General features: G+C 45.5%; 1 protein-coding gene across 1 annotated transcript in view; it reads left to right on the top strand.

The window, feature by feature from the left end:
* Positions 1-12,329, top strand: part of LOC140694342 (unconventional myosin-XVI-like) — a 126,484-nt gene that overhangs the window by 92,607 nt on the left and 21,548 nt on the right. Inside the window, exons 11-12 of the mRNA XM_072957620.1 lie at positions 1,446-1,604; positions 11,619-11,704. Of these exons, the coding sequence (XP_072813721.1) occupies positions 1,446-1,604; positions 11,619-11,704 (245 nt within the window). The remainder of the gene's footprint in view (positions 1-1,445; positions 1,605-11,618; positions 11,705-12,329) is intronic.

Raw genomic sequence — 12,329 nt, 5'->3', positions numbered from 1 at the left:
AGTGAAAAAAAATAGCTCAAAGAGAAGTAAAAGCAGGTGAACGTCTGGGTCTCGACACAGCTTTAAAGCCGAAGCTGCGTCCCTCATTTTCAGACGGTCAGAAGGAGAGAGGCTGAGCAGAGCTGGCCTGGCCGGCGGGTCCCGCGGGCGCCTCGCGAGGGCCCCTGTTCGCCGCGGGCGGGGCCGTGGCTTTTCCACCGGGTTTTAAGTGCGAGGCGTCAGGAGCTCCGGCGTCTCCCGGCTGGTGCACGTGGGAACCCTTCTGCCGGGCGTCAGCGCCCTGCTGGCGTTGCCTCAGCCCCCGTCCCCCTCCCCAGCCCCCCCACCATTGCCAGCCCCCCCACCCCAGCCCCAGCCCCAGCCCCCCTGCAGGTCTGGGCGCCCGCGCTCTCGTCTAACACCGCCGCCGCCCCGCGGGGGCTGCGCTGGTCGGGTCCCCTGGGCGGAGTGAGGGCAGGTCCCCAGCCCCGAGACCTGAGTCCCCGTGCAGCACCTAGGGACAGGCTCGCGGCCTGAGCGCTGTGCGGGCGCAGGCCTCAAGGGCCGGGGTGGGGGGCATCCAGGAAGGAGAGGAGGGTCCACCCCGGAGTCGGGCTCTGAAGGGCTGGCCGGCCGCCGCCTTCCCCCTGCTTCCCGCCCTCGGGACCACGGGAGGGAAACCGTTCTGCCCCGTGAAAGTGGAATCCAGAATATTCTGCTTATTATCCTTTTTGAATAATATGTTAACCTAAAACTTGAGAAAACCTAAGCCAGAGCCGGGCAGATCTACTGTGCACCCGCCACCAGGGGCAGGAGCTGCACCGTGTCCCTGGCGTTGAACAAAAATCCCCCAGTCGGGTGGACCTCCTTCTTTTGGCTCTTCAGCCTAGTTTGACAGCGGCTTCTGTGTCCCTGCGCCTCGGAGAACTCAACGTGGGATGTGCACCAGACGCTTAGCGAGTGCTGTCACTGCGCAGCAGCCAGAAGTGGGGCTTTGAAGTTTAGTGCTCCTGAGCAGACAGTAACAAATTTTGTAATAATGTTGAAAATACATTTATCTTTTCAAAACCATAAGGTGGCTGCAGCTTGACTTAATTTAAACACTCAGAAAGCTTCTGAAACATGAATATAGCGCTATGCTTCTTGGAGGAAATAGCCTTCTCAAGGTAGACGGTTCTCTAATGACCAGTTCTTAGACCGAGGACATCAAGAATTCTGTATAGATATGCTTGAAAATAACAGATCAGGAAATTCATCATTGTCATCTCACATATCCCATTACGTTTAACAGCGTTGTGGCGAAATTTGGTGAATGTTCTGTAGGCCATACACTTGATTAAGGATGATTATTTATTTACTGTTTCAAATGCAACTAATGTTGTATGACTTCCTTCTACTCTTTGAATTAACTTATTCAGTACATTTTATCAGAGAAGAATAGTGTTTTTTTCTGCCTTGTATTTCAGGTTTTGAAACTAACATGAACCTTACGAGCCGAGATGATCTTGGTACACCAGATGCTGCATCAGAGACCCAAGATGGAAACGCGAATAACCCCGGAATCCAGTTATCTAAGTCACTCTCCAGTGCCAACACCGCTGAAAATGGGAATCCTTTCTCAAATGGTAGGCACTCCTTCAAACTCAGAAGCGAGTAGGTACAAGCGTTAAGCTGTGCCAACTGCCTAGGAAGACTGAGCTTTTTGACGTAAGAATGAAGCAGCCGTAAACACTGGGGATTGGTTTAGAACATGAGATATCACCATGAGGTATATTGTCAACTTCTTATTTTTAACTTAAAGAATTAAAATTGCGTTCGTTACTAGCTGACTTTTCAGAGATTTTTCTGGAGTATTTGGTCTGTGGAAACCAGTAGAGAATGAGTCTTGTACTGAGCAGGAGGAGGAAATGGATGTTCTAATGGTATTTTTAAGGAAAAATTATCTTTTTCTTTTCCTACCTAAAATGTGTGAAGAAAAGTAATATTGAAGGAATGGTAAATGCCAGACTGGCTTTAAGTATTTAATGTGAGTGCACCGGTGAACTTGTGTAGAAATTGGCTTCTTGACCACGTGTGTCCAAAACCTGTCAATAGTGGCTTAAATAAAAAGCTATTTCTCCCACACTGAAGAAACCCAGGGCTTCTAGTATTGTCTGAATGCAAAATTCAGACCAACCTTATCTTTTATTTTATTTCATTTAAAAAAATTTTCCCCCATTTTATTGAAATATAATTGACATATAACATTGGGTAGTGTAAGGGCTACAACATGATGATTTGATACATGTGTATTTGGCAAACGATCACCAAGATAAGTTTAGTTAACACATCCATCATCTCACACAGCTACCCTGTGTGTGTGTGTGTGTGTGTGTGTGTGTGTGTGTGTGTGTGTGTCTGTGTGTGTGATGAGGACATTTAAGTTCTACTCTCTTAGCCCCTTCCAAGTATACAATATGGTGTTCATTTTTTTTTCTGGCATGCCAGGAGATTTTGTTTTTCAGTGTTATTTTTGTGATTTTAAAAATGACACATACTTATCGTAGAACATTTAGCACATCTTAAAAGCTGTCAGACCTCACATCCCACCACCCAGAGCTAAGAGCTGTTACAGCAGCAACTTTATTGTGTGCTTTCTCTCTATTCCACGTGCATGTTTCTGTTTCTATATTGAATATTTGATGTCTTATATGATGTCACAATATTTTGTCTCTCAATATTTTGTCACACATATTTAACTTTACCATCAAATCTTGTTTTAATTGAAGTACAGTTGATTTACAAGTGTGTTAGTTTCGGGTGTACAGCACAGTGACTCAGTTATACACGTTCTTTTCCATGATAGGTTATTAGAAGGTATTGAATATAGTTCCCTTTGCTGTACAGTAGGTCCTTGTTGTTTACCTATTTTATGTACAGTAGTGTGTATCTGCTAACCCTGAACTCCCAGTCTCTCCCTCCACCCTCCCCTTTCCCCCGGTAACCATAGGTTTGTTCTCTAACAGACAGTCTGTTCTTGAAGGCACTGGGGGTGGGCGTGGAGGGCAGTGAAGGCCAAGCCAAAAGGCCTATGTTCTGGCTTTTCTCCGAAGGCACTGGGCATCTCACTCAGTCCACAGGAGGCAGCTGCGAAGCTGGGCTGTGCCTCCTAGGATTGTGGGACAGGCTGAGTCTAGCACCTGCCAGAGTCAGAGGGTGAGGCCAGAAGAGCAACCAGGAACCACAGCTCAGCTGGGAACCACCTCATTCTCTGGGGCCGGGCTGAGGGTCCCCCGGACTGACGGAATCCGCAGGTACAGGGGAGAAGAGCGCATACATCCATCCCAAAGGGCAGAAACAGCATCCCAGGCTTCAGAATGTTCTTGCAAACTGCTCTTCAAATACAGAGTTCAACCCATAATCAAAAAGAACCAGGCGCGTGAGGACACCAGATAAGATGAAAAGCGACAAGCAGAAATACCGGTCCATGGCAGAGGATCCAAGGGGGCTCAAAGAGTTGGCGTTCAAAAGCACGCGCTTTAAAATAAGTCTGTTTACTACGCCCAGGGAGATGAAAGGGTGAGACTCTCAGCAGAAATGGGAACCCATAAAACGTGTCAAATGGAAATTCTGAAATTGAAAAATACAGTCGTAAAGTTAAGGATAATAGGAGATGAGTCTAAAGTTATTAGACACAGCTATTAAAAAAAATTCCAGGGAAGTGGGAGATAAATCAGAAAATATCCCGAATGAAACACAAAGAAGCAAAAGAGAGGAATGGAAATGCCAGAAAATGGCTTGGAGGCCTGACGGGCGTGGTGAGGAGGCTCCTGGGGATCCGGGGAGAGAAGGGAGGACCCGGCGACGAGAGACGGGACCTGCTGAGGGACATGAGAGAATTTTCCAGCCTGGATGAGAGCATGGAGAAGCAGGTCTGGGTTGGCGGTTTTCCTGCAAAGCTCGATGTGCACTTTCCAGACGACCCAGCGGCCGCTTCCGGGTGTTTACCGAAGAGAAATCAAAGTGATGCCACAGGCACCTGCGGGCAAGTGTGTCTCCCGTCTTTGTCGCCATCACTTAGAACTGGAAACAAACGAAGCCCCTCCAGCTGGTGGCTGCACCTTATTGCTCTGTAGGAACTGCCCCTTGCCCCGAACTCAGAGGCTGCTGTCTTGTGGTTTCTGTGGGTCAAGGAGAGTCTGGGTGGGTGCGGCTGAATGAGTGACTTTTGGTTCCCTGGTGAGGAAGCAGTCAGCCGTCAGCCAAAATGATGTCATCTTGAGGCTGGTTGGAGAGCTGGCCCAGTTTCAAGATCACTCACACGGGCTTCTGCACACCGGGGGCCTCGCAGCAGGGCAGCTGGCTTCCCCCGGAGCGAGGAGTCCATGGACGGCGCCCGAGACGAAGCCACGCTCCCGCACAGCCTGCTTTCGGGGGACGCGGGGACACCAGCACTCCTGCCACATCCTGCTTGTCAGATTCGGATCCCGCGTCCCAGCGTCTCGTGGGAGGGGGTGACATGAGGTGTGAGTGCCTCCAGGTGGGTCCATCGGGGGCCAGTTCACAGGCTGACCGGGGCAGGGTTCAACTTTGCAAGAAAACATGATGAACCGCTATTACACAGGACAGAATGGGCGACCCGCAAGCGCAGTGCACCAAGTGAAAAAAGCTAGAATCCAAAGACTGCAAGTGCGATTCCGTGTAGATGCCATTTTGGAAAAGGCAATACCGAGGGACAGCGACAGCCGAGTGGCGGCCAGAGGCTGCGTGTAGTGGCAGGGGCTGGGCCCGGTGGCGGACATCGCAGGCTGGGCGGCTGATAAAGGGCGGTGATTTACGAGTCACAGTTCTGGAGGCTGGGGTCCACAGTCAGGTGCCGGCCCGGAGGGAAGCGCTCTTCCAGGCCGCAGGTCGCCAGCTTCTTGCTTGTCCTCGTGGGGAAGGAGCCAGCTAGCTCTCTGGGGTCCCTTTTATAAGGGCACTAATCTCATTTGTGGGTGCTCTGCTCACATGACAGAACCCCCTCCCAAGGTCCCCCTTCCTCAAACCGTCAGCCTGAGGGTTAGGGCGTCAGCACATGAATGTGAGGGGGACACAGACTGCTGCAGAGGGGCATGTGGCGCTGTCGACAAACAAGGGTGCATGTGTTCCTATAAATTTATAGACAGGTACGTATAATAAAGGTGCATCTTTCTGTCTGTAAATGTGACTTTTGTTTAAAAAAGAAAAAAAGCCTGAGCAGAATAAATAAAGAGAAAACTAGGCACATTGCACTGAAGCACTGGGTAACTAAGCGTGAATCTTAAACGCAACCAGAGGTTAAAAAAAAAAAAGACAAATTACCTTTAAAGAAGCAGTTGAAGTCTAAAGACAATGGAATCACACATTTAGCATGCTCAAATAAGAACTACCAACCTAGAATTTTATAGACAATAAAAAACTTTCGAAGGAATGAATAGGAGTTAAGGAAATTTTTAGGGGAAAAAACCCTGAAAGAATTAAACATGGGCAGACCCAGAATGCTCAGAGGTAAAAGAAGGAAAAATCAACAATAAAAATGTAAGTGAAGGCAGGAGGGGGTCAAAACAATATTTAATATTATACATTGATAAATCAAGTTAGCAGGTTATAATTTCAAAGGCAACCACTGAAAGAATAGTAATGGGGTATATAATTTCCAAATTAGCAGAGTAAAATAGAATCATAAGAAGTCAATCAACACAGAAGAGAGCAAAAGGGGTAAACTGGGAATATCTGGAAGTAAGACAAATAGAAAGCTCTCAGATGGCAAGCCTAAAAGCACATTTGAAAATAATTAAATTGAATTCCGTTAAATTTAGAAGCTTCTTAGTGTAAGTTCACATAAAAGATTAATTGATGAGTATAATATTTTAAAGTCTGAAACTTCTGAAAAACATGAGGATGCTGAAAGTTTAAAAGCGAATCGGTAGAAAAGGGGAAGATATTAAAAACACAGATATTGAAAACAACAGTTCTCGTCCGTGGGGAGGTTATAAATTGCGTCTGTAAGAAATGGATAGATTCAGGAGAGGGGAGAACCTAAGTTACTGAGACATAAGACAAGCAACACAGCCGAAGGGTAAACCTTTAAGCAATCTTTGAAACATTAACAAAACTGAGAATTCTCTTTCAAAGGTGACAGAGAAATGAAGTGGACACAACGCCATCTCTGAGTGACAAGGGGGACCCGCCAGAAATCGGGCAGAAATTAAAAATGACTGTTCATTGTATTTTGAACAGTTTCACGCCAGAATAAATTTGTTCATTGAGATGAAGCCGTTTCTCAAAAAACAAAAATTGGCAAGTTACCAAAATGGAGAAAAGCCGGAGTACGGCTAGCTGGTAGTGTAAATGTTCAGTCGTTGAATTTGTACATGGAACCCTTCCTACAAGGAAAGCCCGAGGCCCAAATGGCTTTTCTGGTAAGTTCTGTCAAAATTCTAAGGATGAAATAATTCCGCTGTTACACAAACTCTCGTGGAGAAAAGAAATGAAGAGGAAGGGGAAAATAAATACATAAACAGAGCACTCTCCCAGCTGCCATCAACAGCCACTTAGTGACGGCAGGACCGGCACCGTGGGACGCCGGGGAAGGGACGATCAACTGCTGTCCACGTGAGGGACAGAAATGCAGCCTGACCCCTACCTTGGGCCACACGCAAAACATTCCTCACAGGTTGTAGGTCTAAATGTCCAATGTAAAATAAAATGTGTAGAAGAAAATACAGAATAATAATTTTTCACCCTCAGCGATGGGAGAAGAAAGGACTTCTTAGACAAGCTAACAGGACACAAGGGTGCCAACCACAAGGGGAAAATGTGTACGCAGCAGGAGAACTCGTTTTTAACGCATTTAACCGATAAAGGGTCATGTTCAGGGTTTACTTAAAATAAAAGCAGACAAAAACCATTGGATGGAGAATTAGAAAGGAGAAGTGAATACACACACAAATATTTTTAATAAACTCCAACGTCATTGATAATTAGATGCAAATTAGAGCTGCCACGTGACCCTGTGACACACTCCATGAAATTACAGTGGGGTTTATGGAGGGGTTTCCACAACACTTAGGGCAGTGGTTTTACCCAGAGGAGAAAGAGCCAACAGAGATTTGGAGAAAGGCTGTTGGGAGCTCCTGGGTGGCTGACAGTGTTCCATCTCTTGGCCTGAAGGGTCATTGCAATTCCTCAAGAAAAGAAAAAAATGGGAGAGAAAGAGGGAGGCAGATTTCCGAATGGAGGTCAGAGGTCCAGGGCCCAGGACCTCCGTGAGCGTCAGAGATTCCGGCTTCGTCGTCCTGTCTCGGGCTTCCCTCCAGGTCCAAGGAAGAATGGGGAGGTAGTTTTTCATCTGAACACATGCTCACCCAAAGACGTTCATTGCTGACCTACGCAGCAGGAGGGGGCAAATGGATCCAGGATGAGAACTAGCCAGGCAACGTTCATCACAGGGCTGGCTGTACTCGGGAGGGGTCTGGAGGTGGATAGCAGATTAGATCAGGGTTTGTTCAGGCTCAGCATTCAGGTCCTCAGGGTGATGTGGGAATGTTCTGGTGGCACCAGAAAAAAAAAAAAGATTATTTTCATCACACACAGAGAAAAATCCGAACATGTTTACGAACGCTGCCCCATCATACTGAGCAGGGATTGCACGTAATGATTAGGAGCATTAGGCTCATAAGACAGAGGCTTTTCGGTGCAACGGAAGGAAATGACACTGGGAAGACGGAGCATTTTTACGCCAGCAGGAGAGATTTCTGGACAAAGGAACTGCAGTTGCCAGGAGTTTATTGCCCCGGAAACAGACAAGCCCGTGCGGGCGCCCGGGTCCTGCAGTGTCCACCTCCCTGAGTTCCCTCCTGTCTGACCTGAGCGGCCTCTCAAATAAGATGCAATTGTTCATGGGCTGCTTTAACTCTGCGCAGGTTATAAAAGCTATGCATGTTTTGTGTGGCCATTTGGAAAATACAGGGAAGAATAAAGAATGAGTAAAAGCTACCACTCATTCTATTAGCTAGAAATACTCTAAGCATGTCTGATATTCTGCCATGTGAAAAATCCTGTTTTTTAATACAAATATATGTGTGCATTTATGTAATATGTCTGGTTTTGTTTTTACAAGGTTTGAGTTACACTGTACGTGCGGTTTTAACTGTCTGGTTTCCCCTCTTAGGAATCTCACGTAGCGTATATCTGTCAACAAACTCAGATTGCCTTGTCTACTGCCAGCCATGAATTGTGTGCGATTCCTCACGTCTCATCAGACAGGACTGCCAAGGTTTAAAGCCACCAAGCCCTTTTGTGGCATATTAGAATTATCCCCCAATTTTCCACCCTTAAAATCACACTGAGTGTTCACGATCGATTACTCCGACTTGATTCAAACAGGCATCTTGTAAAACTTTCCACGTTAATGTGTAATGTTCAGATTTACGAGTGTGTGTATTGAGATGGAAATGTTTCTTTTAACACCATTGCTTTCTGAAATCGCTGATGATAACCTTTTGCAAAAAAAAAAAGGTAAGGACAACAAAAACATTGGATACCCGTATACTGAAATTAAAAATTCCTAAAACAACGAAAATGGAATTTGAGCGATAGCAATAGTCAGTGAGAGTATGATGGAAGAGCATGTCACAGGGGTTGTGTGTATCTAGTAAGAAGATCTCAGTTTTGGAGTTTTTAAGACTAGCCACTGAACAAAGAGGGAATTTAGAATATATTGGATGGCCAAAACTGAATACACATATTTAAGAAAGATGACCATATGCACATTCCCTTCTACTACATTTTCTCCAGCTCACCTTGAGCGATGCTTTTCCTACCATAAGGAGAGGAAAAAATAGAAACACCCCTTCACGAACATATTTAGTTTGTCTGAGTCTTGAGTCAAAGCCAAAAGCTACGACTTGGGAAATATCCTAGAAAACTTAATACAGAAAATTCCTAGTCTTACTCTAAAAATCAAAACAAACCCCCCAAATCTGTGGAACAAACAAACACACAAAAATCTCTCTAGACCAAATGGAAATTTTTATAGAATACGTTGCCCAAAATTTATCATATAATATTACATATTTAGGAATACCAGGCTTCTAAACTTCAGTATGTAACAGATAGTGTACGTTCAAACCCTAGAACAGAGGGTTATATGTTATCCCAGAAATGCTTATAGAGACCAGATTTTAAAATAAAGCTAGCTCTGTGTCATTGTTCATTGACGATCACTTGAAATTCTCAAGAATTATACACACAAGAGGAAAATTATTTCAGTTGGGATTTCAGTCTTTCAAAGGAGCCTGGCGTGTTTCTGTTGGTCTCCTTGTGTGACCACCATGAATTCCTGGGTTCCTGAAGACTCCCATGAGTATTAAAATATCCGGCAGGATGCTGGGATACTGAGGCAGACATTTCCTGATTGCAACAAAGTTACATATTTCATAGGAACCGCTAAGTCCTGTGCAGGGGCAGAATCAGAAAATTTCTCCTTCTTCCCACGATAAAAATTGAGCAAATATTATACATGTAGAGCTCATGATATATACATGAGCATTATAATTCAAATCAATTGGCAGTGCTGATTCATAATTCACAGTATATAGTCAATGTGCGTTCCAAATAAAGGCACAAGATGGAAATAAAGGTTTAAAATAACTTGAAGTTTTAATTGAATCAGAAGTAGTGGTATTTGCAAGGAAATGATTTCCCTTGAATTCCAGTATCTGCATGCTACCTCTGTTCCCAGAAAAAATTATCTGTTTGTTCATTTGCTGAAATATAGTTATGTCTGGGTAATTATAGCTATCACTTACTCTAATTGCCATCCTTTTACTGATGTGAACACAGACTTGGATCTTTTTTTGTATACTTAATTATTCCCTGGACTTGTGGTTATTTATCATTAGATTAGAGAACAGTTTTTAGTGCTGGAACGTTGTAGTTATATCAAACAAAATATTGTGAATATAAAGATGTTTATTTTGCGGGGAAATAAAGATATAACAAATTCCATCTAGGCCATTTTATGTTCAGTGTGATTTTCTTTCTTGCGGCTCGATGGCTATACATTTTATTGCTGGGCATCAGGAAAAATGGCAATTAAAGAATGCAGTCATCACGTTTGGTTTTACATTTACCGCTCTGGGAAGACCGGCTCTTTTTATGTGCGCTGTATTTATCCTCGAGGTCTTGTAAGGGAATTTGTGATGCTGAAGGGCTCTCCACCGGGAGGGACTGGGTGAGCCTGTCTGCAGGCCCAGCAGCTCTGCATTCTTTGCGCAGACGCTGGACTCCGGGCCATGCTGGACCTGGTGCCATAGCGGCACTGAACCACACAGGTTCTGAGAGCATCTGAGAATGGCTTTTTCCAGCCAAGCTCCTGATGGGTCTAGACCGCTAGCGAAGGAGTCTTTGGTTGGCATCCACGAAATCTATTCAGATACGGGTTTTACAATATCATTTGGTTTCTGGGAATTGTAGATCCTTTGGAACAGGTACTGCTGTCTGATTCAAAGCCTAACCAGCAGGGGAAGCAAGCCTTCACTTGACAAGCTGGGATATTGTGCAATTATCTATTTTGAGCAGCAGAAGGTAGACTTGTAAAGAAAGCAGCAACTCCTCAGGCGTTCAGAAAACCCTGCCCCACACCTCCTTTGAGTTAAAAATATTTCCAAGTCACATTACATGGTTTCTGGTTTGGACTTCATTTCATTAAATGTCCTCCACCGTAGCTGAGAAGTCGGGTTGAAAATGGCTGGACTGAATTGCTGGCTCGGCCAGTTCCTGGCAATGTTGGCTGCTTCCTGTTTGCCTGGGTTCAGACCCAAGCGTTGATGCTTATTGCTAACTCTAGGACCCCGAGAAAAAGACTTAAACCCTCCAGTGCTCACTTTATCATCATAAAAATGGGGAAAATCAAAGGAACTGCCTCGTGGGATTGTGACGAGGACCTAGTACGGTGATGCCAGCTCAGATCAGTGCTCAGTAAACACCACCTATACACAGACGTCATGAGAGCTTAGATGTTTCAGAGCTAGCAGATCCCTGAGGATTTGTCCAATAAAAACCAAAATCACAGCATGCGTGTGAATGGGCAGCTACCCTGACCTTTCCCTCACAGGTCTCTGCCCGGCCTCCTCCCTCCCGCCATGTGTGAGGGGAGCGCACGAAGCCAGCAGTCAGTAGACTGCATCCGACACATGTCTGGATCACGCCTTACCTGACTTCCGTTCTTCTCCGCCTCAGATGAGCCACACGCTGCAATCCCCCGAGCCCGTTTACCCCCGGTGTCCATCTGCTCCTCTTCCCACGTCGGGGCTCCCTCAGTCTGTTCTCAGGCTCTACAGGACATTCCCTCCTCCCTTCCATGACCTCTTTGCTCCCTTTTGTGCTGTTATGACCTATTTCTTCACTCTCATTTCATTTCTTTTGCCAATGCAATCCCCCTTTTCTCAGGTGGAGTAACACCAGGCAGCTCTTGGTGTTCCTGAGCCGCCTGGGAAATGTACTTTTCAGTGAGTGTTCACTGACCTTCATTTCCAGGGAAATGTAGCAGTTTTAGTCTGTTCAGTAGGCGCCCAGCTGCCTTTACTGGGGGAAGGTCTCACAATCTGACTGCTGCTTTGTGTTGACCTCAACAGGTTTACCTGAAGAGGATGGATTGTCCAGGTTGTCCGGGGGTGGAACCTCATCCTTCCAGAGACACAGAGAGAGTCACACCACTCAGGTAATGAGCCCTCGGTGTGCCCCTTTGCGGTGATAACTGAAGGTAAATCACAAGAAGAGATTCACGAAGGCATGACCCAGAGAGTTCGTTCCTCACGGAGTAGGGAACAGGTGTTTTCAGCTCTGCCATGAATTTCTTCAGCTCTGCATCCTTTTTCCCTCTGTCTCAGCTGACACCTATCTATTTTCTGTTGGTTTCAAAAAAAAATTAGAAAAAGGTCCAAACTAAACGAAAATTATTAAATGATTTAAGTGAAGTTGATAAATGTGATCTTTGCTGGGGCATTTTAAAGGCACTGTCAGACGAAGGGGGATTACAGCCACCGAGGGGTGTTAGTGTTACTGCGCTGACCTCAGCTCGAACAGAAAGACTTAAAGTGACGGCAACATGGAAACAAAATGCTCGAAGCACCGAGGCTTTCTGGCAGGCCGTTGTGTCTCAGTTACTACCTCCCCACTCCGTGTCATCCAAATTCACTTTAAAAATATCATGTGATCCGAACACTGCAAAATCAAACTGAGATTACAGTTCACAAAACTGTGTTTTGATGTGTTTCAGTGCTGTTACCTGTATGCTTAATGTGTTTAGCTTCAAAACGCTTGCCAAAATAAAGAAGATAATCATT

Source organism: Vicugna pacos, unplaced genomic scaffold (assembly GCF_048564905.1).
Source record: "Vicugna pacos unplaced genomic scaffold, VicPac4 scaffold_21, whole genome shotgun sequence".
NCBI lineage: Eukaryota > Metazoa > Chordata > Mammalia > Artiodactyla > Camelidae > Vicugna > Vicugna pacos.
The sequence above is the reverse complement of the archived record's forward strand: the minus strand, read 5'-3'. Positions and strand labels throughout refer to the sequence as shown.